We start from the raw sequence: 26,777 nt of genomic DNA, 5'->3' as shown, positions 1-26,777 counted from the left end.
CCTCCTGGAGGGGCTTTGGAGGGCTTTGCCTTATCGCCCGCCCCAGCGGAGCGAAAAAACTTTTTATGAGCGGAAAAGGAAGGCCCTCGTCTATGACGAGGTCCTTTACCCTTAGTATTCTGTGGCAAAAAAGTGCTCTTGCCCCCAGTGAGATCCTTCATAATCTCATCCAAGGTGGCCCCAAACAGGCGATTCCCCTGAAAGGGGAGATTAGCCAAAGCTTTTTTGGAACCTTGATCCGCCGACCAGCACTTTAACCACAGCACACGCCTGAGGACCACTGCTGAAATCGATGCACGCCCCAACAATGGAGTGGCGTCCAGAGCGGCGTCACAGACAAACTGTAGCCCTTGTATCATCTGCTCCAGCAAGTCTGATACTGCCGGGGGGATGCTTCTCCCCTCTAAGTCCCGGCGTAACAACTTGGTCCATTCTGTCAATGTTTGTGAAACCAAACCAATTGCAATCACTGGCCTAAAAGCTGACCCGATCAGGGAAAAGATGGAGCGGGACACAGCTTCCACCTTACGATCCACCGGATCCCTAAAGGACGGAGCGTCCTCCAATGGGATAACAGTAGCTTTATTTAGTCTGGAAATCGGTGAATCCACCAATGGTGGGACTGTCCATTTTTTAAGGAGGGATTCCTCAAACGGATAACGCCTAGTAATGCGTTTGGAAATACCAGGGGTTCGTTTTGGTCGACCCCATTCCTCTTTAATTATATTACCAAAACATTTGGGCAAGGGAAACACCCTCGCCATCTTGGTCGGTCTGTTAGTACCAAAAGGAATTTCAGTATCAGCTACCTCTGTCGGTGTAACCTCAAGTCTTAAGGTTTCCCGGACAGACACAATTAGTGCATCCACCAACGCTTCTTCTTGTGCTATGGCGGAGGCAGGAACGTCCTCCTCCCTGTCTGAGGAGACCGTACCCGAGACACAAGCCCCAGACAAGGGACCTGCAGCTGCTGCGACAGGCTCAGAATCTGTATCTGAAGTATCAGATGAAATAGGGGTAGGCGGGGGTCGCTTCTTTGCGCCCCGTCCCTGAGAGGCCACCTCCACCCGGGATACAAAAGACTCCAAAACCGCTGACAATGCATCAATAGTAAGTGAGGAACTGGAGGGTCCTGCGGCCACCTCGAGGGGATCAGGTGGGGATATATGTGTGGCAGGGTCCATGATTTAATCCAGGGACACTTGCCAGCAAACAAAGATTGCCAAAGAAAAAAAACTTCTTTTTTTTTTATATGTGTAATCCCCCAGCGCAACAGCGCCCCTCAGCGTTACCTGCTTTGGACTCCCACAGAGAGAGAGAGAGACCCCAAGGGCTCATCACCTGATGCAGAGAAGCTTCTACCAAACTGCTCTCAGCGCTGTCCTTTGCAGACCAGGAAGTCTTGTGAATAGTTTTCCCGGGTAAAGGAGGCGGCTCCGCCCCTTTGCACGCCTTCCGACGCTCCCACTGCTACTCCTCGAGGTAGCTGGGCATATCAAACATGGCCGCCCCCATGCAGGAGACACCAGGCTACGCCAAAATGGCGGCCTGCACGACCTGCGGACGGCCTGTGGAAAGATGGCAGCTAAATCATGCGGCCTGTGGGAGGATGATAGCAGCCTGCAGGATCCGTGCGGCCTGCGGCAGGAGGACGGCGGCCTGCGGATCTCGTGTGGTCCTGCGGGAGGATGGCGGCGGCTTGCGGGATCCGTGCGGCCTGCGGCAGGAGGGCGGCGGCCTGTGGATCTCATGCAGCCTGCGGGAGGATGGCGGCGGCCTGCGGACGGCCTGTGGAAGGATGGTGGCGGCCTGAATCGTGCAGCCTGCGGGAGGATAGCAGCGGCTTGTGCCGTGCGACCTGCGGGAGGATGGCGGTAGTCCATGTGGCTGCATCACTATGCATTGGGTAGGTGCTTGATTATATCACCCTTTTACATGACTACTAGTAATGCCAGCCCCTGTCTCCATCCTTGACCCCAGTCATGGCCTCTTACAGCGCCAGCTCTTTACAGTGACTATTAGATAGTCAGCTCCCAAACCAAGCCTCCTGGAGTGTATCTCTTATTCACCAAACCACACTATCAAGAGGGAGATCTGTGAAACATGTCATAGGATAGAGGGGGAACCCTAGGATCAAGAGGGTCCGACCATCCACAGAGGGGCCCGTATCCATTCCCAAAACCCGACAGGGGAGAGGGGGAACCTTCTACTCACCATACCGGAACCGGTGGGCACTCACTCCTAACAGAACCCCTCTCCACCGAGGTGGGGGGGCTGTCGACCAATACGGACACCGCGACTCAGTTTCCGACTGGTCGTAGGCGTCCTGGCGAGACGTTTAACTCGCAGGGCCAGTCCCCGTTCAGTGGGACTATGCCGCGGCCGACCCAGCGCGGAGCTAGGGCCTGAACGCGTTTGTAAGCCGGCTGGGGTGACCACTGGATCTCAACATTCAGCCCGTCGCCCAGCTCCAACATAATTGTTTGAATGTGTCGCTGCAGGATCCAGCGCGGAGTTGGAGTCTGCACGCGCTTGTAGGCCGGCTGGGGAGACCACTGGACCTCAACATCCAGCCCGTCGCCCAGATCCGGCATAATTTGCTTGAAGATCTCACAGGAACACTGGAGAAAAAAGCTAACTAAAAAAGGATTTATCTAAAAAATCTTTCCAGGACCAAAGATCCCAGCAAGGAACTTAGGTCCTTACTCCTGACTAGACAGAAAAAAACTAACATCCTGTAGCAGAGAGAGAGAGGATATACCCTCTGGGACTGCCCCTAAGGTGTGGCCAGAACGTTTTCTTCTGCCTAGTGTCCTACTCCTGTAGAGGGCAGTATAACCCAATTTGATATTAATCAAAGAGGACTGCGTCTGTCAATGAGCGACAGAGAAAATACTACTATGAAGGACAGCCCTGGACTGAAGGCAAGTACTGCAGCAAAAGCCGTGTTTTTAAATTTTTTCTGGGCAGCTTATTTTGAATTTAAAACCCAGAGTTGTGCTTTAAGCACAGAGGCACTTTAACGAAAGCGGTAATGCCGCTGTGCTCAGAGTGAAAATCATGGCAGGCGAGAATTTTATGAGCATTTAAAAGATAAACAGAAGCTGTAATCCAGAAAAAAGGTTCCTTATCAATCAGCGCCATATTCCGCTTACACTGCCATGGATCTTGCTGTATTCGGTGATGACAATCTGCACTGACATTTACCATAAATCGCTGGCTAGCATCACGCAGGGAACAGCTGTTCATTGTATAATTCTTATATAAGCAGAGCTGCTATGCATCCCAGAACATTGCATAAGACATTCGGCCTTCCCAGGCAGGGGCAACCTGGAAACATTACCTGGTACATTTAACAAACATCAGAAGGGCAAACGCAATGAAAAATGAGCTTCTCTCCCAGAATATCATCAGAATATAGATAAAAGGAAAGGCAGCTATGTATGAAGTACATCTATGTGATGCACAGGGCCTCTTCAAAGTGAATCAAACCCAGCCATAAGGCTCCATTCACACTTGTGCGACTGCCATGTGACTTTGGACACTAAAGTCGCACCCCATGTTTTTCAATGACAACCGTTCAAATATGTGCAACTTAAAGTCGCAGTGACTTTAAAAAGATTCCTGCACTACTTTGGTCTGACTTTCATGCGACTTGAGTGCCACAGACTGCAAAGTAAACCCTCAAAGGTGCATAAAAGTCACACCTGATCGCAACAGTTGTCCATTAAGTCGCATTCAAGTCGCACCCATCCAAAGTTGCACTCCAAAGTTGTGCGACTTCGGAGTCGTACAAGTGTGAATGAAGCCTAAAGGAGAAATACTAAAAACCTGGGACCTTGCATCTGACCGATGAATAGGGGGCAGGGCTTAAAACGAAATTCCAGATTTTCAGCTTAGCCCTGACTACTACTAAAACTGACCCCTACCCCCTCCTAACACCTGTGTAACAAAGATGTGTATACTTAAGCCTCGTACACACGCAACGATTGTTGGCCGTGAATTTTCGGCCAACGTCCGATCGGCCGATTGTCGGCTTGTTAGTATGATGCTTCCGACAACCGACTGCGACTTTTCGGCCAAAAAAAATCTGGTGTGCAGGCTATAAAATTTTTGTTGGCCGTCAACAGAACGGCCGATTGTTCGTCAGTCAGTACAGAATTCGGCAGACAAAAATCAGAAGAGCAAGACTGGGCATGCTCAGAGAAGAAAAAACAAACGGAAAGTAAACCAGCACATGACATCACTTCTGAAGTTGGTTGTTGTTGGCCGAAAAAATGTGTGTGCAGTCTAGAGCACATTTCAACCAACACAACAACACTGGACAAAAGACGGCCGATCGGTCGGCCAACAATCGTTGCGTGTGTACGAGGCTTTACCTAATTTCAGCCCACTCCGGTCTGGTCATGTGATCACCTGTGACAGTTAGTGTGGCTTCAGGGGAGAGGAGGGATCACCAACAACCAGAGATGCATTGAAATTTCGGCGGACGAAACATATCGGCTGAAAATGGTGTTATTGGCACTTTGCCTATAAGAGAAAATGGTGCCGATAATGGCACCAAAAACGCATGTGATTTTGCCACGATTTTTACTGTGCTTACGGTGTTTTTTCATAAGTAGTGTGCCTCAAAAAGACACCAAACCCCTCCTCTGCACTTAAAAGCATTCAAAACGGCAAGTTTGGCTGTTTTGAATGCTGTCATTTTTTGAATCTGGCGCAGAGTACCCGGAAGTTATGTCATGACATCACTTCTGGGTTTTTGCATGGAGACCCGATCAGAGCCGAATGTGGCTTTGATCGGGTCTTCGGCGGCTGTGCATGCTTGTCCCCCCGGTCTCCCGGTGGGACCGGAGACCCGGGCGAGCAGCGGAAGGCGGCGGGAGGGGGGACGTCCACTCCCGCTCCTTGTAATGACAGTCGAGCTGCATCGGTTGTCATTACAAGACAGCCGACCGTCTGATATGGACACCGGTACCGGGGTGATGCCTCTAGCTGCAGTCATCACTCCTGTACAGCACTTTCCGAAATATCGGCAATATCGGTAACCTCCAGGGCTATATCGGTCGATCCCTAATATATATATATATATATATATATATATATATATATATATATTTTTTTTTTTTTTTTTAAACGGTCATTCGGTTTGGGTTTTCAGCCAAGTGCATCCTGCATTTTGAGTACCAAAATTTCCATTCGGTGCACCTCAACCGACAACAGATAGATCACAGGAGCCTATGGGTAATGTCACCACTCCTCCTCTTCCATGCAACTGTCGTTGGCTGACACAGGGGAGATCACATGACTAGACTGGAGTGGGCTGAAAATCGGAAAGTATATACATCTTTCTTACACTGGTTAGTAAGCATAAGTGTTAGGAGGGATAGGACAGTTTTAAAGAGTAGTTAGAAAGATGGAATTCCACTTTAATCTCAGCTTGGGCAGAAGCTAAGGCTGTACATTAACAATGCATGCTCTCAAAAAGGATATTAATGGGTCAGTTACATTACATTTTTGTAGAATGATTATTTATACTTGTATTTTTACTATATGTATACAATCTTGTTTCACAACCAACCATCCAATACACGACAAAGGACTCCCAGAGCACCATTCATAGACAGTAACTGCCTCACTGGTGGCTGGCTTTATCAGAGTGAAAATTTAGTGCATAGACCTGACAAAGCTGTTGCAAATTTGAGAGGCAGTGGCTTAGCATTGTCAGTCTTCTGCAAAGCTCTCCAAGTGAAAACCTTCACAAGAAATGTTTTGCTTACAAACAGTCCTTCACCCCAAAAGACAATATGGGTGTACTTGGATCCAGCCCCCTCCCTCTAACACAACTGGATATTTTTTTTAATTGCTTTTTATGGCAGCACTTCTTTCTTTCTCACCAAGGCGGCAATGACGTTGCACATGCATGTAAAGGAGTCTGCTGCGCTTTGGGACCTTACAGAGTCCTTCAGCTCATCTGTGCACGCGCAGGTTACAAAGCTCCAACGCATGAGGACGGTGCAGTGGCGGAGGCAGAGGACCTCTTTTCCCGCACATGCACACTTGCGCAGACACACTGCAGGGCTCTGCAAGGTCCTGAAGGCCGGGCAGAGCCCTTCGGCGCATATTCCGGACAATCGAAAATGGGGGCGCCGATGGAGGGAAGCAGAGCACAGTTCAGGGGACTGATGCTCCTCTTTAAAGAGGAAATTCAGCTTTATTAATTTAAAATACTGTAGTTGCTGATTTTTAAAAACCAAATACTTACCAGTGCCTGGGGTCCAGTGCTGTCTTCCTACATCTGGTTCTTCTTACCGCTGCAAGTCCCTGGCACCACCATATTGGATAGGGGAGCTGGTTATGGCTTTCTGAGGGGTCATGCGAGAGCTTGCACAGCGCTTTGTAAATGGCCCTGCGGCCTCCTGGGACGTGTGACGTGTTCCAGGTGGTTGCGGAAGGGGAGGGCAAGGTATGCCATCCTTGCCTAGTTGAGAAATGCAGAAGTAGGAGCAGGTGCTGAAGTCTCGCTACTGTCAAAAAACAATAACTCAGCGAGAATGATTCCCCCAAACCGCTGGTTGATTAAAAAGAAATAAAGACTAATTTATGGGCTTGCCTTAGTCACAAAAATCGCAAAAAAAAAAAAAAAAAAAAAAAAAAAACGGAAAAAAAACCAAAACATCAGAAAGACTCAATCTGCAATAAATGAAATGTTGGTTTACCTGTGCTCAATGGTGAAGCTCAGAGGATCCACGCAAGCAGTCACTGCTCCAATGACAAAGGAGGACCTGACCAGGGGATCAGCGTGCGTTTGGATGGCCTGCACTACATCAATGACATCCACGTATCTGGGAGAAGAGACAAGGAGAGATGACGAAGGTGACAAATGACATGACAAGAGCCGTCAGCAGCCAGGTCAATCATTCCAAGAAATACGGACCTATGGCAGAAAGATAAGACGCTGCATTTATTAACCCTCTACAGCCAGGTGATTTAAAGTGCACCTATACTAGCGTTCATTACCCCAACACTTCATATTCCTGATATGTGAAAATTCTATAAGGTAGATAATTTGGCATCTGCGGATTTACAACACATTTTTGTATAGATATAAAGATACAATATAAATACCTTTTTTCTTTTTTTTTTTTATAAGGGATTACATTCCCTCTGTTTTCAGCTGCATAAGAGCCAGTGGGAGGAGAAGCAGCAGCAACACACTGAGCTTCCCAGTGAATGGCTGTGCAGCAGGAGCGTGTCAGAACAAGTCTGATCATTGGAGGAGAGCACACTTCCCAGTATAGCTAGAGAATAGACAACAGTGTGCTCTCCTGCTTAGTGTGGTCAGTTTTTATTAGGAAAGCAGAGGGACTGGCAGGAACAGCAGGGATTTCACACACAGGAAGCAATACAAAGAGAACAGGAGACTTTCTCATACAAGTACATGGTACAGCAGCCACATATCAGGAATATGAAATGCCGGGGTAACAAACACTTTCATCTCAGTTGCTGGGGAAGGCGGGTGTTGACCATACTTGGACATGTGATGTTATTTGGGAGTTTTTTTTTTTTCCCGAAAGAACGGGAGAAGTGGATGACATCAAAAAGAATGTTTTTTGAAATATGTGATAAAATATTTGAAGGAACTATGAAACTATTTTAGCACATTTTGTTTTTTGCTAAATTTTTTATGTTTTTTTTTTTTTATGTTTGGTGGTATGAACTCACATGTTAGTGAGCAGGCTGAACATACCAAGCCTGCCGGATTCACTTATGATTATTGCTAGCAGCGCCTAGGTATAATCGCTGTCTTCTCCCGGTGGGGACGGCTTCCCCCACCTGCAGGATCCGTGGTTGCAGGAAAGAAATTTGCACAGCGTTTGGCCTGCTTAACCACTTCTGGACCGGAAGGATTTGCCCCCTTAATGACCAGGCCATTTTTTGCGATTCAGCACCGCGTTACTTTAAGGGACAATTGCACGGTTGTGCTACACTGTACTCAAATAAAATTGATGTCCTTTTTTTTCCCCACAAATAGAGTTTTCTTTTGGTGGTATTTGATCACTTGTGTGATTTTTATATTTTTGCACTATAAACAAAAAAAGAGCGACAATTCTGAAAAAAAAAAAGAAAAAAAAATTTTTCACATTCTGCTATATAACATTCCCCCAAAAAAATTAAAAATCTAACTTTTTTTAGCATTTTAGGCCAGTTTGCTTTCTGCTAAATAAAAAAAAAAAAAAAATCTCAAGAAGTGTATTTTGATTGGTTTGCGCAAAAGTTATCGCGTCTACAAACTAGGGGAAAGATTTATGTCATTTTTATTGTTTTTTTTTTTTTACTAGTAATGGCGGCGATCTGCGATTTTTAGCAGGACTGTGATATTGCGGCGGACAGGTCGGACCCCTGACTGACATTATTGACACTTTTGGGGGTACCAGTGACATTACTACAGTAATCAGTGCTAAAAAATATGTACTGTTACTGTAATAATGACACTGGCATGGAAGGGGTTAACACTGTGGGAGATCAAGGGGTTAAATGTGAGCCATGGGGAGTGATTCTAACTGTGGGGGGGTTGGGCTTTTGAAATGATCACAGAGACCTGTGATCCTATATAGAAGGATCACAGGTGCTCTGTGATCATTCCAGGGGGAAGAACGGTCAGATGTGTTTACAACAGCTGCCCGTTCTTCGCTCTCAGCGGGGAACGTTTGCCAGTGTCAGGCAGCAATCAGAGCCACTGGCCCCGTGCATTGGAGTCCCTGCTGCCGAGTGGGGGTGGGATCGCGCCGCCACCGCGCACTCGCCCCCTAGCAGCAGGCGAGCGACCGACGTAGGGCTACGTCGGTTCACGTAGGAGGGGCTGCCTGCCGCAGTATATCTGCGGCTGGCGGTCCGGAAGAGGTTAAGATATACTAAAAGTTTTTTTTTTATTGATTTTTAAGTTTATGAATGAGTGTTTATATATTCAGTATTTATGTATGATGAATTGGTTTGTGTAACACATGCTTATTTATTTTTGGACCAATGTAATTCTGTGGATCCCATACCCGGCTCATGCTCCTGGAATCTGGAAATCGCTGTAGGAGACAATCGCTACTCCAGTGATCTCCACTAACTTCCGAGTTCCGTGCACTGTGAACAGAGGAGGTCTGCCGCACAGGCGTCATTGACAGAATGCCTCGCATCTTCTGAATGAATGCAAAGCATTCTCTGATTGGATGATTCGGACAGCATGACCCCACCCCCAAACCCTTCATTTAATCAGAGAGTGCTTTGCACTATACCTGGCATTGGTCAGTTATGGCATATACATAGTTACATTGTTCCAAGCTGGACCAATGTAACTATGTATAAAACATCCATACTAGGAATTCTTCTTTAACCATTTGCCGACCAGCTGCCGTAGTTATACTGCAGCAGGTCAAGTCTGTTACCCAAAACGATGTACATGAAAGTCGCTTCGTGTAGCAGTTAGTGTGGGTGAACACGCGCCAATTGGCTAGAGGGGGAGCCGATTGGCTTAGAGGGTGAGCCAATCAGTGGGTCTAGCACCAACGATGTCCGTCGGGCACGTGCGCACGCACCCCATGGAGACAGAATGGCGGTCTGCCAATGTAAACACAGCAGACCGCTGTTCTGTCAGTGATGAACACAGGGATCCTATGATCCTTCTATTTAGGAACACAGGTCTCTGTGTTCATCCAGTGAGCCCAACCCCCCCCCCCCCCCCCACATAGTTAGAAAGCAGCCCCTTGATCGCCCCTGGTGTTAACCTCATTCCCTGCCAGTGTCATTAGTACAGTAACAGTGCATATTTTCAGCACTGATTACTGTAGTAATGTCACTGGTCCCCCCCAAAACTGTCAAAAATGTCAGTTAGGGGTCCGATCTGTCTGTCGCAGTCCTGCTAAAAATTAACATTACTAGTAAAAAAATAAATAAATAAAAATGACATAAATCTTTCCCCTGGTTTGTAGACGCGATAACGTTTGCGCAAACCAATCAAAATACTCTTATTGGGATTTTGTTTACCAAAAATATGTAGAAAAATACAAATTGGGCTAAAATGATGAAGAAAAAAAAATAGATTTTTAAATTTTTTATTGGGAATGTTCTATAGCAGAAAGTAAAAAATATTGTTTTTGTTTTAAGAATTGCTGTTCGGTTTTTTGTTTTTAGCGCAAAAAATAAAAATCGCAGAGGTGATCAAATACCACCAAAAGAAAGCTCTATTTGTGAGAAAAAAAGGACATCAATTTTATTAGGGCACAGCGTCGCATAACCGCGCAATTGTCAGTTAAAGTAATGCAGTGCCGTATCGCAAAAAATGGCCTGGTCATTAAGGGGGTAAAACCTTCCGGTCCTTAAGTGGTTAAAGTACTATAGACCGGCTTATCTGGAGGTAAAGCAAAGATCTGAGTCCAGTTGTTATAACTGAGCTATCCTCACCCCTCTAAGACAACGAGAAGTCTCATCTTCTTCCGGGAATACACAGCCTGACGGACACTGCGATTGCGCTGTGCTTCCAGCACACTGGAGAGAAATCTCTGAAACTGTGCCGTGCTGAACTCCTCTGCGCCGTCACTAGGCTGCCGATACACCATCCACCTGGGAAAAAAAAAAAGGTTGACATATATAAATATGCAGCATGCACACGGCAACCTATAACTAACTGCCCCCAGGGATCAGAAGAGGCCACCGGTGTTGTTTTTTTTTTTATACCGACTGGGGAATAAAACAAAAAAACAGTAGAACAGCTCCACCTAGTGGCCATTCTATAAAATGCAGCCAAATGCAAAAAGCAACATGAACACCAAATGCCCGAGGTATTAAAACTAGGGATCAACCGATTATCGGCACCACCAATATATCGGGGGGCGATTTGCACTTTCCCCGATATATCGGAATTGGCCCCTGAGGTTACCGATATTTCGGGAAAGTGCTGTACCGGAGTGATGCCTGCAGCTAGAGGCATCACCCCGGTACTGGTGTCCATAGCATGATGCAACGACACTATGCGGTCCAAGCTGACGCGGAAACACGTCAGCTTGGACCGCATAACGTCGTTGCGTCACGCAGGTGGAGCGCAAGCCGGAAGCCAGCTCACTATTCCGCGAGGAGGACGTGCAGCCCGCACCGCTGACCACCAGTGACACTGTATTTTTGTTTTTATTGCCTTGAACCCTTATATTGGGTAAATAAACTCTTTTGAACTCTAACATACGACACTATTTGGAGCACAAAAGTCACCGTTTACTCTGGACCGTTCATTTATCAAATTTTTACTGCTGATTGTGATTTATTTATTTCTCAATTTTATTATTTATAAATATATATATAATTTTTATTGTTACCAATTCATGACCGATTTTTTGTTTATTTATTCACATTTATCTTAAGAATTGGAATGGATATTGCTATCCATTAATTTACATCACAGCAAGCGCTGTATTTGGTCTGAATAGACCATTCACCTTTTAGCTATCTTTAGATAAAATGCTGTCGGAGTAAACCTCTATTAAAATAAATGTAATAAAATTAAAAAAAAAAAAAGAATAAATAAATAAAGCAGATTTAAATGGAAAAAAAAATTGATTTTTAATTTTTTTTATTATAAAAAAATCATTGATTTTTATCCACTCTTGTCTGGAGGAGCAGGCATTCCTAAGCAGGCTGTAATTGCATGCAGGCAGCCCTAGGTAACACTCACATGTGCTGAGCCTTTATCACTGATAAAACTGAAATCCAAACAACGAAAGAGGCGGGCCAGACACAGTAAGACTGGGGAGGAAAGAGCTAGATGATGCTGGATAGTAGTATGGATTTCCCTGACTATGGAGAAATTTCCTGCCACTTCCTGTAGCTTCTCAGATGACTGATTTATAGCAGTACATGTATCACATCCAGAAAACAAACACCTAAGGCCATATACATGAAAAGTCACTTACCTCCCGTACTCCTTTTGGAAGGATACAAGAAAATCACAAAGGTCATTGCAGTGACTACCAGGCAGCCCGGTGATAATAGTAATGGCCACCTACAACAGATTGAGGGATTTATGTTAAAAGAAATAAGGAAGAGAAAATATACTTAAAATCATTTCAGGTTGAACTATAGTTAAATGAAATGTAAAAATTTAAATTTAAAAAAATAATAATATTGAAAAATTAAAAGTTGAAAAATTAAATTTGAAATCCAGGAAAGCTAAGAGTCCTCCCCTGTAGTATGGTTGCATCTGCACTGCAGGGGGTAACTGCTTAGGTATAGGTGGGGACATGGTACAGCAGTTTTACTTACATGATCCTCCACACCTGATAGGCCTGTCCCCAGATCCTCTTCCCCCCTAAGCTCCATCAGTTTGAAGTCCCCAAGACCAGTGCAGGCCTGTTGCCCTGCACTGGATGCTAGGACGCTGAGGGACAGACCACTGCCAGACCACAGGGGAGTGCCATTTGCCGAGTAAGCAAAAGATCAGGTAAGTAAAACTGCTTTATCGGTCCCCTAGACAGAAAGTAGTTGGTAAAGTGGAACTAATATGTAATAAATAAATAGCATGTGAACAGGCGGGTTTTTTTAAATGAAGAAGAAGAAACATGCTATTTCTCTTTCTCTTCTCCCAATTAGGCTTCTTAACTGCCTGTCCAGCCTGTACAAGCGCAGATCAGTGTACAATTTTGGCAATGCTGACATGAATGAACTCCTATGTGTGCACAGAAGTGAAGCCATCTCGGCTCAGCCAATGAAAATGATTGTACATCAGTAACCAGAAGAAGACCGTCCGAAGATATCAGCGACCGGTAAGGGAGCTCCGGCACACCACTGCGCTGGAATGAAGGAGAGTATAATTCCACTTTAAAGCGGAGCTCCACCCAAAAGGGAAAGTTCCGCTTTAAGGCCTCCTCCCCGGCTCCTGGGAAGGAGGAGGGGGGGGGGGGAGTGGGCACATGATTTTGACAGGTAATCGCTCCCACTTCCGCTCCGATTGCCTAGGCAATCAGAAGCAGAAGTTCTACTTTCTTCCTCCCTCCAGAAGTCTTCTGGGGACCAGTGTGATCCCAATAGTATATCAGCAGCGGACTAGTAATATAATACATGAATATATACAAAATTATTATAATAACAAAAGCAGCAGTCTTTTAATATATATATATATATATATATATATATATATATATATAAAATATGAAAAGACTTATGCTTTGGTTATAAGAAAACACTGCTGCTTTTGTATATATTAAATTACTGGTGACATTGATAATATAATATTGGGACCACATTGGTCCCCATGTGTACTTGGAGGCTGAGGGTGACATTGCTAGCAATTTTACTCCTGTCATTCAGCTGTGGGAGCCAAAAGAAATGCAGATTGCGTTTCTATCATTTAAAATGCAACGAAATGCAACAACTAATAGATAATGAGAATCGTTGCTTCATGTATGATATTTTTGTTTTCAGATAGAAATCTGTGTTTTTCTCCTGATGAAGTGAAAGTGTCTTCTCGAAATGCGTCGAGATTCATCCAGCACAGGTTGATCAGTATCTTTGATGTGTAAAACAGACTAATAAGTATGTGCATGTATTTTGTATATGTTTTGTTGATGATCATCTTTGTCTTCTGAGATATTATGTATGTATTTTCTTACAATTTTTATACAATAAACGTATGTGATTTTATAATTGGTGTGTGTCTCTTAAAAGCCCCGTGGGCCCCCCATTTCCTGTCTTTGCGTTGAGAACATTTCTCATAATCGATTTTTATCGATTAGTTGTTGCAGCTATATTAATAAAGATGCCCTTTAATTATATTAATAAAGTAGCTGGTTTTGCCTAGGGTGCAAAAAAGTCTAGCACCAGACCTGCACAGCTGTGTACCTTATCATTCTGTGCTTGGCTCCCGGTGATGGTCTCAGGGGACTGCAGCAATGCTGGTAGATTTACCCTTGGCACTGGCTCGCAGCCCACACTGCTCACTGCAAGGTGCGGGAAGAAGCTGGAAAAGTCAAACGTCAATGGTTAATGCTGAATTCTATTCAAAATAATAATAGTCAAAATAAATACTGCATATCACAGTGCCCCCTTACATCGACTGTCCCCATCACAGTGCCCACTTACATCAATTGCCCTTATTAGAGTGCCCCTTTACATCTAATGTCCCAATCAGAGTGCCCCCTTACATCTAATGTCCCAATCAGAGTGCCCCCTTACATCTAATGTCCCAATCAGAGTGCCCCTTACATCTAATGTCCCAATCAGAGTGCCCCCTTACATCTAATGTCCCAATCAGAGTGCCCCCTTACATCTAATGTCCCAATCAGAGTGCCCCCTTACATCTAATGTCCCAATCAGAGTGCCCCCTTACATCTAATGTCCCAATCAGAGTGCCCCCTTACATCTAATGTCCCAATCAGAGTGCCCCCTTACATCTAATGTCCCAATCAGAGTGCCTCCTTACATCTAATGTCCCAATCAGAGTGCCCCTTACAGCTAATGTCCCAATCAGAGTGCCCCTTACAGCTAATGTCCCAATCAGAGTGCCCCCTTGCATCTAATGTCCCAATCAGAGTGCCCCCTTAGATCAAATGTTGCTATCAAGTGTCCTCTTAAATCAAATTTTCCTATCAGTGTCCCCTTATATTAAATGCCCCATCAGAGTGCCCCTTACATTAAACACCACAATCAGAGTGCCCCTTTACTTAACATGCCCCCATCAGAGTCCCCCCTTACATTAACTGACTCATCAATCAGACCCTGGTAGCACAGAATTCTTTTCCTCTTTTTTTTTCCTTTTTTTTTTTTTTTCCAGAATTCTATGTCCTCTTAGCTCTAATGTACCCGGGCACCTGGAGCCAACAACGTACAGGAGCTTAGTACAGCCGCCCATAGAAATCAATTCTGTTGTACAGCCCCAGGCCCCCATGTGCAAGAGACCTAAATGCAGTTGAACGCCCAGTTTGAAGGATGCCATTAAAAATCATGAAATACATTTATATGTGTTTAGATACCTGGGCACACTGTCAATAAGGGCTACAGGTGCATTGATCAATGCCAGCTGAAGGTCACACAATACAAGTGCATTAAAGAGGTTGTAAACCCCGATAAAAAAAAAAAAAACCCTGTAAGACAAAGGCATAATGAGCTAGTATGAATTGCATACTAGCTCATTATGAAATACTTACCTTAGAATGAAGCCCTCCAGCAGCGCCGGCTTACCACTGAGACGGTTGACATCTTCCCCATTAGTTTATGGAGAGCTGTGTCCGTCGATGAACGAAATAAAAAATCCAATTTTTTTTAACACACCAAAAACTTCTCCATTTTCCTTTTTTGTTATAATTTCACTCACATTAATAATCTCATCTCTCTATCCCATAGAATGACTGGAATGCCAGTAGCCTTCCTATCGCTGCTGTTCTCAGGAATAGAGAAGAACATGAAAGTTCCATCTCAGAATGAAACCACTGGGATCCTGGATGTTCATGGGAACAATAAGACCACAGTGGTTGAATTGACATCAACACCACCAAACATTTCTTGCAGATGGATCCTGGAAGATGCTGAGAACGTGAAGACAATGGTGGTTGAATTGGAAATATTTAACCCCACCAAACATTCACCACCAGAACCGGCTCTGACACAGACCTGCCCTGCTGTATATCTTTAACCTGTCGCCACAACAATGCCGTATAGAGAAAGGGTCACAGATTAGAACTAGCTGGATTTGTCACACAACGCCGAAAATATCTAACAGAGGCCTTTTTAAATCTCCCACCTTGTTGGCATCAGTAGAACTGACATAAGTACGTTTTGTTGGAATCAATCTACCTGCTCTGGTTTTTAGGGAATTTTAGCAGAACTCAGATGTCAATCCCCTACCTGCTTGGCATCGAACTGCAACGGAGCCTGGGCCATGACCAGGGCTACAGTTAGAATTCACAGGGCCCCGTACAGCCTACCTGGCATAATAAGTTAATTGATTTGACTTATTGTCTCTGCCGAATAATTTAGCACAGTGGCTAAGTGGTTAGCGCTTTTGCCTGGCAGCACTAGGGTTGTCGGTTCAAATCCTAACCAAGGCCTTCCCTGCCTGGATTTTGCATGTTCTCCCTGTGCCTGCGTGGGTTTTTCTGGGTACTCCGGCTTCTACCACACTCCAAAGACATGCTGGTAGGTTTAATGGCTCCTGTCCAAATTGGCTCCATTATGTGTATTTATGAATGTGAGTTAGGGACCTTTAATTGTAAGCTCCTTGAGGATAGGGACTGATATGAATGTACTATATATATATATATATACATACACACACATATACATATATATATATATATATATATATATATATATATATATATAGTGCGCTGCATAAATTGATGGCACTATATAAGTGCCAGTATGGCTCGTTTTCATTTAATAGAGCAGAGGGCTGGCCAGAGAGGGATTACTTTGACGCGGTTGGCCAGCTTAAACATGTATTGCGATGCATGGGAACTAAAAATCCCTGTTTTGTGCAAAGTTTGCTGAGTAAGGGCTCTTTCACACGGGCGGTCCGATCAGATCCGCCTGTCAGTTTTTTAGGTGGATCTGATCGGATCCTCCATGCAGCTCTATGGGGCAGCGGGTGTCAGCGGAGGTCACCTCCGCTGACACCCCCGCTGCCATCCGCATCCGATCCTGTGCTGAAATCTGGACGGATGGAAACCCTATTTTTCCAACCGTTCAGTAATCGGAGCGGAGCGGATCTGATGAGAGCGGACAAGCGGTCCGCTCTCCTCCGATCCCCCATAGAGCGCAGCGGGTGCTGAGACACCTCCCTCTCCGCTCTGCAAGCGGAGACGGAGCTGTCATCCGCCCGGCTCAGCGGGGATCGCGGACCGATCCCCGCTGAGCAACACGGATCCGCCTGCGGAGGCGGACCGTGTGAAAGAAGCCTAAGGGTGCATAGCAGTGTGCAGAGGATTCATTCAGAATGTTTTGTGTTAACATCTGGTCACAGCCCTTTAACCGGTTGCCGACCGCCGCACGACTATATACTGCGGCGGTCAGCCCCGGCCAGGCAAAGTGACGTACCGGTACGTCACTTGCCTGTCACTTCCTTGTGAGCCAATAGCTGTCCGCCGGTCACTCGCCGATCGTCAGTACAGAGGAAGAAAGTCAGGCGGCTGATGTAAACAAGCCGCCTGTCATTCTCCCCTGTGTAGAAACAGTGATCAGACGGTTCTACTATGTAGGACCGTTGATCACTGTTCCTACACTAGTAGCCACAGCCAATCACAGTAGAAAGCACGCCCCTAGGGACACACTTAACCCCTCCCTCCCCAATAAAGTTAACCCCTTCCCTGCCAGTGTCATTTTGCAGTAACAGTGCATATGTATAGCACTGATTACTGTAGTAATGTCACTGGTAACCCCAAAAGTGTCAAAAATGTCAGTCAAGGGTCCGATCTGTCCGCCGCAATGTCGCAGTACCGCAAAAAAAATCGCAGATCGCCGCCATTACGCGCTAAAAAAAAAAACACACCAAAAATGACAGAAATCTTTCCCTTGATTTTTACATTTTTTTGGGGGGGAATTTCATATAAAAAAAATGTGAAAAATATTGTTATTTTTGCAAAATTTACGCTCTTTTTTTGTTTATAGCGCAAAAAGTAAAAATAGCACAGGTGATCAAATACCACCAAAAGAAAGCTCTGTTTGTGGGAAAAAAAGGACGTCAAATTCGTTTAGGTACAGCGTCGCACAACCGCGCAATTGTCCGTTAAAGTCACGCAGTAAAAAAAAATCGCAAAAAAAACCCTGGTCAGGAAGGGGGTAAAATCTTCCGGGGCTTAAGTGGTTAACACCTGATGGACTGTGTATTTGGTAGGCTATTGGGATTTGAGCACAGGTATATATTATTTCTATTGCATTGTCCAGGTCAGTGACCAGACCTGCATCTGTAGCTCTCCTACAACTTGCGTGTATTTGCCTCATATTGGCATTATATCCACAGTAGGATTTGCATTTAGAAAGTGAAGAGCAGAGTAAGGACTGGCCAGAAAGGGATTACTTTGACGCAGTTGGCCATCTTAAACATGTATTGCAATGTTTGTGAATTAAAAATTTCTGTTTTTGTACAAAGTTTCCTAAGAAGGATGGACAGTCCTTCTTCTGAGCATGAGGAAAGCAGAGGATTGAATAAATAAAATGCTTTTACCCTGCCCTAGAATAAACAAGCAGTTAACCCAGAGCTGATCTTTAAAGTGGTTGTAAACTGTCACATACACCTAGTATAGTGGCTAGCATCAGGTGATAAACAGAGATAAAACAATTCCTCCTACATAAGTTGTAGCTGTGTATCTGCGGCAATTTCTTATGTAGATCATTCTGAAAAAACACTGATGAAAGGATTTTTTCGTAGTTCTAGCAGCAGGGTGCGGGATTTGAAATCTCACAGTGCCATCTCAGTGAGGACAGCTGTGAGCCCTGAGAAGAAGGAAAGGAACACACCCCCTTCACACACTACACAGAAACAATGCAGAGCTGTGTCTGCGAATCACAGGCTGAGTGCTACAGCTTTCCTTCCCATCACCTTTTTATTTCTTGGTGTCGGGAAAAGCTGCCAGAAGTGACTCATGCAGATAACAAAGGAACTAGGAAGGAAAGAGAAAATCACACTCAGTGCTTTGGAGACAGACAAGTGCACAGTACTGTGTTTTGTTCAGATTTTATGTCCGAGGTTTACAACCACTTTAATTTATCTGATCACTACAGGGCACCTCTGACATTAGGAACAAGCCATGGTAAGATCCGCTGAATGGAATCCACAGGCAATACTGGTGACAAGTCCTTTGCCCTCTCATTGACTTTTTTGTGGGCACAGCTTGCAGCATTCAGATCCTCTTTAATTGGAAAACTCTGGGTTTGGGGTAATTTTATTATTTTTCAATAGGAGTTTTTTAAAAAATGTTTTGTATAATTGTTTAAAGCGGAAGTACAGCCTAATACCTTAACTTCTCCCCTGCAATCATTAATGTGAGCTGAGTTCAGCCGTATGTGTCAAAATGAAAAAATCCCAGTTTTTCCACCTTTATTTTGCAGTTTTCAGTGCAGTCACATGACTTCAATTCCTCTTCCTGCTGAGTCCAAGAGCAGCAAGTAGGCGTGCTTACTGAAAGCTAGTGACATCACTTCCAGGGAGGGCACTGCTCCTGTGTAGCCAATCGGCGTATGGGAGGAGCTGGTCATAGGTTCCCGCCCAGTGTTCTCTCATAAGTAAGGATGCATTGTACATCCTAATTCATGAGAAAATGAAGAAATAATTCATATAAGACACAAGGGGGTTGGATATATACTAGGGATGCACCGAAATTTTGGCCACCACATTTTTATTTTAAAATTATTTGGGGGGGGGGGGGGGAAAGTCATTTTCGGTTTTCGGCCAAGGGCATCCTGCATTTTCGGTTTCGGCCCAAAATTTTCATTTCGGTGCATCCCTAATATATACAGTATATCTGTGCTGGGCTTTGAATGAAGACTACCATAGGAGAAGGAAGCTGGACACGGGGAGGAAGTGGAAGTTGGAAGTGTTTTGGGGTCTCAGCCCATAGTCTACAATGATCATAGTACAGGCAACCACACTAAGTCTACGTTTCCACTAGTGCGACTTGTCATGCGACTTTGGACACAAAAAGTCGCATCCCATTGATTTAAATGGCAAGCGTTCCCATCTAGGCGACTTAGAAAATTAGCGACTTTTGATCAAAGTTGCATCAAAATAGTGCAGGTACCTTTTCAGAGTCTCTAATTTTCTAAGTCACATAGATGTGAACGGGTGCCCATGAAATCAATGGGCTGTGACTGGTCATGCGACTTTGTGTGTCCAAAGTCGCATGACAAGTCACAGTAGTGGAAACAGCGCTTTAGTCTACGTTTCCACTATTGCAATTTACAGTGTGACTTTAAAGCGACTTTGATCCAACTTTACACTCTCTGGATCAGAGTCACATCAAATGTTGCATCAAAGTAGTGCAGGTACCTTTACAGAGAGTGTAAAGTTGGATCAAAGTCGCATCAAAGTCACACTCTAAATCGCAATAGCAGAAACGTAGACTAAAGCTCAGTTTCCACTAGTGTGACCTGTCATGTGACTTTGGACACACAAAGCTGCATGACAAGTCACAGCCCCTTGATTTCAATGGCACCTGTTCCCATCTATGCGACCTTGAAAATCAGCGACTTTGGAGAAGTACTTGCACTACTTTGTTGCAACTTTTGATGTCACTTTGATCCAGAGAGTGTAAAGTTGGATCAAAGTCGCACTCTAAATCGCAATAGGGATTGCGATTTGGAATGGGTGTCAAAGTCGCATTAGTGTGATTGGTCATGCGACTTTAATCAGAGCAACTCTAACACTGCAGCTCCTGTGGGATGTTCCTGGTCTGCAGTGGTAAGAACCAACCAAAAGTGATCCAAGGAAGGAAACCCAGGTGAGAGTGCCATTGGCAGCCAAGGCTTATTGATGCACATGGGGAGCGAAGGCTGGCCGGTGTAGTCCAATCCAAATTCATAGAGGACCCATCTCACAACTTACCGGATCTAAAGGACCTGCTACTGATGGCTTGGTGCCAGATACCACAGTGTACCTTTAGAGGTCTAGTGGAGTCCATGCCTTGATGGGTCAGGACTGTTTTGGCAGTGAAAGGGGGACCTACTCAATATTAGGTGGGTGGTTATAAAGTTATGGCTGATCGGTGTAAGTCAATGGCAGTGTGAATGCGGCCTTATGATCAGTTACAAATACAAAATATGAATTGGGGAGGAAAAAGGGGGGCCGCCATGAATATTGCTGAACACAGATTAAAAAAAAAAAAGGAAATACATAAATAAAAATAAATTTTTAAAAATTCAGCGATAGGTTGGTACAATAAAAAAATTACAATAATATTACTACAAAATATAACTACAATAATAAATTACAGCACAACACACATTAGCAGGCGTGTATTATCCACTGCATCACCTGACCCCGCCCCCTTCATTGTGTATATTTTACTTTTTACTCCTGCGCTGCGACCAAGATAGAAAGTTATATTATATACAGCTAGCCAGGACTTGAAAAATAAACCAAACATCTGAAATCAATAACATAGTGAGGAGCTAAACCACTTTTACAAATCACTGACAGTGCATAGCTAAACCTCATATATAAATATAAATATCATATAAGGAAAGGAACTGAATAGGTTTACAGCTCACCTTTCCAGATCGGGAAGGTTAGCAGATATCGTCTTCCTCAGACTCCATCTTTCTGTTGTAGGAAAGGATAAAGTCTCGTACAGATTCTGTATGTTCAAGTAACTAAAAAATAATAAAAAATAAATAAATAATAAAAAAAAGAAAACCAAAAATTAAAATTCTAAGCAACAGTTAATAGATTAAGTTTAATCTACCTATATTTTACCTTTCTTGGTCTCCACCCCCCCCCCCCTTTTCTGTCATCATCATACCAAGGAAATTTGTAAATTAAAACCATTTGGTTTGCAATGCATACCTTATTTTAGGCCTGGTCAACTAACTGGGTCTCTGTGCTTCTCAATGCAAAGCAGGCAGAACATGGCTGGTGGGAGGGGCTAGCAGGGTGCTGTAAATTGGCTCTTCATGGTTCAACTAACACATAATACTGCAGCACTGTGCAATCATGCTCCCAGCAGATAGCAGTAATTCGTTTTCACCTAATACTGGCTGCTGGGAGGGTATTTAGTCCCTCCTCTACAACTCATTGCATCAGAGTTTTGCCTGCTAGGCTCCTTCCACAAAGGCGGTGCTCCCAACAGACTCAGTTTTGCTCAGCAGGGATCGATCCGCCGATCCCTGCTGAGCAGGCGGATGATAGGTTCGTCTCCGCTGTGTGTGCAGAGACAGAGCTATCAGAGCCCCGCGATCCTCTATGGGAGATCGGAGGAGAACGGGCCGCCTGTCCGTTTTCATCCGATCTTATCCGATCCTCCAGATGGATGAAAAATAGGGTTTCCACTCGTCCGGATTTCACGGACAGGATCGAGTCGGATAGCAGCAGGTGTCAGCGGAGACATAGGGCTGCATGGGGCATCCGATCCGGTCCACCTGAAAAACTGACAGGGACTGGATAAGGAAAGCCCATGTGAAAGGGGCCTTAGCCAGATACCAGTTCTTGATTCATCCTGTGCCTTATTCCTGATCCTTCTCCTGCCCTGTACTATATCCTGTGTCTTGCTGCCTTTTACCTGCTCCCCTTGTTCCTAATCCCAGTCTTGGTTCTGCCTCCCTGACTTTTCCTTGCACCTCCAGTTTTACCCTATTGATCAGTGTTCCCCATTTTGTATTATAGTTAGTTGCTAGTTAGGCATTTTGTGACTTGGTTTATCGTTCACTTTTATCTTCACGTTTGCTGTATATTCGGTTTGCTGGCGTTTGATGTGTTTTGTTTTACAGGTGCGGGTGCATGGGCCCGAACAAAGACCGTGTGCGTACAGGGCCGCACACCACTGCTTTTCAAACAAAAAATCTGCCAGCATGTTGATCTATAGTACAGCCTTGTGCTTTCAGCTTCTTCCCATTCTGATGAATGGAAAAGGAAAAGTACCAGGAGGAAGAGAGACGGGTCACATGACCTGTCAAAGTAATATGATCAAGCTCTTCTTCTGTCCTGGAGTGATCTTTGCAGCGTCACTCAAATTACACTCTGAAGCACCCCGCAGGCTCCACATCGCATTCTGCATTTTATAGAACTAACAATGCTGGCACAGTGTTATGTAACTGGTATCTCCTCTCAGCTTCTACATGATCAGCCAATGGCCTTTGAAGATTTACCGAAAAAAATATTTTCTCCTGAATAAACATTTTTTTGAAACTGCATCTTACCGGAGTGCAGCCAATTCCTCATCCATTCATCCAAGATCCCAGTAATTCGTTGTCAGCTAATACTGGCTGCTGGGAGGGTATTAAGCCCCACCTCTACAACTCCTTGCATCAGTGCATTGCCTGCTAGTCAGATAACAGTTTTTGATTCATCCTGAGCCTTTTTCCTGATCCTTGTCCTGCCCTGTACTATATCCTGTGTCATGCTGCCTTTCACCTGCTCCCCTTGTTCATGATTCCAGTCTTGTTTCTGCCTCCCTGACTTTTCCTTGCACCTCCAGTTTTACCCTATTGATCAGTGTTCCTCATTTTGTATTATAGTTAGTTGCTAGTTCGGTATTTTGTGATTTGGTTTATCGTTCACTTATATCTTCATGTTTGCTGTATATTCGGTTTGCTGGTGTTTGATGTGTTTTGTTTTACAGGTGCGGGTGCATGGGCCCGAACGAAGACCGTGTGCCTACAGGGCCACACACCACTGCTTTTCAAACAAAAAATCTGCCAGCATGTTGATCTATAGTACGGCTTTGTGATTTCAGCTTCTTCCCATTCTGATGAATGGAAAAGAACCAGGAGGAAGAGAGACGGGTCACATGACCTGTCAAAGTAATATGATCAAGCTCGTCTTCTGTCCTGGAGTGATCTTTGCAGCGTCACTCAAATTACACTCTGAAGGACCCCGCAGGCTCCACATCGCATTCTGCATTTTATATAACCAACAATGCTGGCACAAATGTTATGTGTCTGGTATCCACTCTCCGCTTCTACGTGATCAGCCAATGGCCTTTGAAGATTTACCGAAAAGAAGATTTCAGTATCAGCAGCTATAAAAAAAAAAACCTCCTGTGTAGCTTAGAATACAGCGAGGACAGCAGTGGACATCACAATTACATTTTTCTTTGCTCCTCGGAGAACTGGTGCTCCTGAATCACTTGTAGGGACACTCCGGAATCCTCAGAGTGCTGCTGCCAATGTTTCAGTACCTAAATGGAGTCACAGAATAAAAAAAAAAGGGGTTACTCAACGGCAATAAACAGCATTATTACAAAGGAAACTGGTTCTAATAAAAATAGATGTGTATATCACTATACAGGCATACCCCACTTTTAAGTACACAACCAAGCATGTATGTAAAACGAAAATACACTAGCTCTATAGGAAATCTTGGTCAGCTTGACATGGCACTGCTCCCAAACCATAAGTGACAAGGACACCAAACTTGGGGAGCACATTAAGGGGACAAAGGTCTATGACACGGTAGATTACCTAGGCAAGCTGGCCGACCACAAAATAGGATATGTTGTAGTCCTGGGTCCCCTCTCTATGCTCCCTAAGTTTGGTATCCCTGTCACTTATGGTTTGGGAGCAGTGCCATGTCAAGCTGACCAAGATTTCCCATAGACGCCAATGTTAAAAATCGGGAGTAGTGCAATGCCAAGCTGACCAAGCTGTGTCCGTACTCGCGAGTGTACGTAAAATGGGGTATGCCTGTATACAGGTGCATCTCATAAAATTAGAATATCATCAAAAAGTGAATTTATTTCAGTTATTCAATTCAAATAGTGGAACTTGTATATTATTTTTATATAGATGCGTTACAAACAGAATGATATATTTCAAGCATTTCTTTCTTTTAATTTTGATGATTATGGCTTACAGCCAGTGAAAACCCAAAATTCTGTGTCTCAGAAAATTAGAATATTACAAAAGACCAATAAAAAAAGAATCTTTAATACAGAAATTTTGGCTTAGTGAAAAGTATGTCCATGTACAGTATAGTATGCACTCAATACTTGGTCGGGGCTCCTTTTGCATGAATTACTGCATCAATGCGGCGTGGCATGGAGGCGATCAGCCTGTGGCACTGCTGAGGTGTTATGGAAGCCCAGGTTGTGCGGCCTTCAGCTTGTCTGCAATTGTTGGGTCTTGTGTCTCTCATCTTCCTCTTGACAATACTCCACAGATTGTCTATGGGGTTTAGGTCAGGCATGTTTGCTGGCCAATCAAGCACAGTGATACCATGATCATTAAACCAGGTATTGGTAGTTTTGGCAGTGTGGGCGGTGCCAAGTCCTGCTGGAAATGAAATCAGCATCTCCATAAAGCTGATCAGCAGAGGGAAGCATGAAGTGCTCTAGAATTTACTGATAGAGGGCTGAGCTGACTTTGGACTTGATAAAACACAGTGGACCAACAGCAGCAGATGACATGGCTCCCCAAATCATCACTGACTGTGGACAATTTTGCATTTCATTTGGAAATGAAGGTTCCAGAATCTGGAGGAAGGGTGGAGAGGCACAGAATCCAAGTTGCATGAGGTCCAGTGTGAAGTTTCCACAGTCAGTGATGATTTGGGGAGCCGTGTCATCTGCTGGTGTTGGTCAACTGAGTTTTATCAAGTCCAAAGTCAGCGCAGCCCTCTACCAGAAGATTCTAGAGCATTTCATGCTTCCCTCTGCTGATCAGCTTTATGGAGATGCTGATTTCATTTTCCAGCAGGACTTGGCACCGCCCACACTGCCAAAAGTGCTAATTCATGCAAAAGGAGCCCCAACAAAGTATTGAGTGCATACTATACTGTACATGGCCATACTTTTCAGTAAGCCAACATCACTGTATTAAAAAAATTTTTTTTTTCTATTTCAATATTTTTATGAGAATTTTATGCAAAAAGAGTAGAATGTACAACTCTTACACAAACAGTAGTATCGGAATAGAGATAAGATATGGTCCCACAGGAAAAAAAAACTTGTATATTAATCTTATGTAATATTCCAATTTGCTGAGATAGTGAATTTGAGGTTTGCACTAGCTGTAGGCCATAATCATGGCAAATAAAGGAAAAAAAAATGCTTGAAATATATCACTCTGTGTGTATCGCATCTACGCTGCTCAAAAAAAATTAAAGGAACACTTTTTAATCAGAGTATAGCATCAAGTCAATTGAACTCCAGGGATATTGATTTGGTCAGTTAAGTAGCAGAGGGGGTTGTTAATCAGTTTTAGCTGCTTTGATGTTAATAAAATTGACAGGTGCACTAGATGGGCAACAATGAGACCACCTCCAAAACAGGAATGGTTTTACAGGTGGAGGCTGACCTTTTTTTCCCCTACTCATCTTGTCTGACTGTTTTTCACTAGTTTTGCATTTGATTAGGGTCAGTGTCACTACTGGTAGCATGAGGCGATACCTGGACCCTATAGAGGTTGCACAGGCAGTCCAACTCCTCCAGGATGGCACATCAATACGTGCCATTGCCAGAAGGTTTGCTATGTTTCCCAGCATAGTCTCAAGAGCATGGAGGAGATTCCAGGAGACAGGCAGTTAATCTAAGAGAGTTGGACAGGGTCATGGAAGGTCCTTAACCCATCAGCAGGACCGATATCTGCTCCTTTGTGCAAGGAGGAACAGGATGAGCCCTGCCAGAGCCCTACAAAATGACCTCTAGCTGGCCACTGGTGTAAATGTCTCTGATCAAACAATCAGAAACTGACATTATGTGGGGGGTCTGAGGGCCTGACGTCCTCTAGTGGGCCCTGTGCTCACTGCACGGCACCGTGGAGCTCAACTGGCATTTGCCATTGAACACCAGAATTGGCAGGTCTGCCACTGGCTCCCTGTGCTTTTCACAGATGAGGCCAGGTTCACCCTGAGCACATGTGACAGATGTGAAAGGGTCTGGAGAAGCCGTGGAAAATGTTATGCTACCTGAAACATTGTTTAGCATGACCGGTTTGATGGTGGGTCAGTGATGGTCTGGGGAGGCATATCCATGGAGGGACGCACAGACCTCTACAGGCTAGACAATAACACCCTGACTGCCATTAGGTATCGGGATGAAATCCTTGGACCCATTGACAGACCCTACGCTGGTGCAGTGGGTCCTGGGATCCTCCTGGTG

At 44.5% G+C, this 26,777-nt stretch overlaps 1 protein-coding gene across 1 annotated transcript in view; it reads right to left on the bottom strand.

Moving 5' to 3' along the window:
• DNAAF9 (dynein axonemal assembly factor 9) overlaps positions 1-26,777 on the bottom strand; it is a 230,639-nt gene that overhangs the window by 52,714 nt on the left and 151,148 nt on the right. Inside the window, exons 23-28 of the mRNA XM_082269118.1 lie at positions 23,767-23,858; positions 21,235-21,336; positions 13,876-13,993; positions 11,952-12,040; positions 10,453-10,611; positions 6,720-6,845 (exon numbers count right to left, since the gene is read on the bottom strand). Of these exons, the coding sequence (XP_082125244.1) occupies positions 6,720-6,845; positions 10,453-10,611; positions 11,952-12,040; positions 13,876-13,993; positions 21,235-21,336; positions 23,767-23,858 (686 nt within the window). The remainder of the gene's footprint in view (positions 1-6,719; positions 6,846-10,452; positions 10,612-11,951; positions 12,041-13,875; positions 13,994-21,234; positions 21,337-23,766; positions 23,859-26,777) is intronic.

The sequence above is a fragment of the Pelophylax lessonae genome (assembly GCF_965119305.1).
Source record: "Pelophylax lessonae genome assembly, chromosome: 1".
Lineage (NCBI taxonomy): Eukaryota > Metazoa > Chordata > Amphibia > Anura > Ranidae > Pelophylax > Pelophylax lessonae.
The sequence above is the reverse complement of the archived record's forward strand: the minus strand, read 5'-3'. Positions and strand labels throughout refer to the sequence as shown.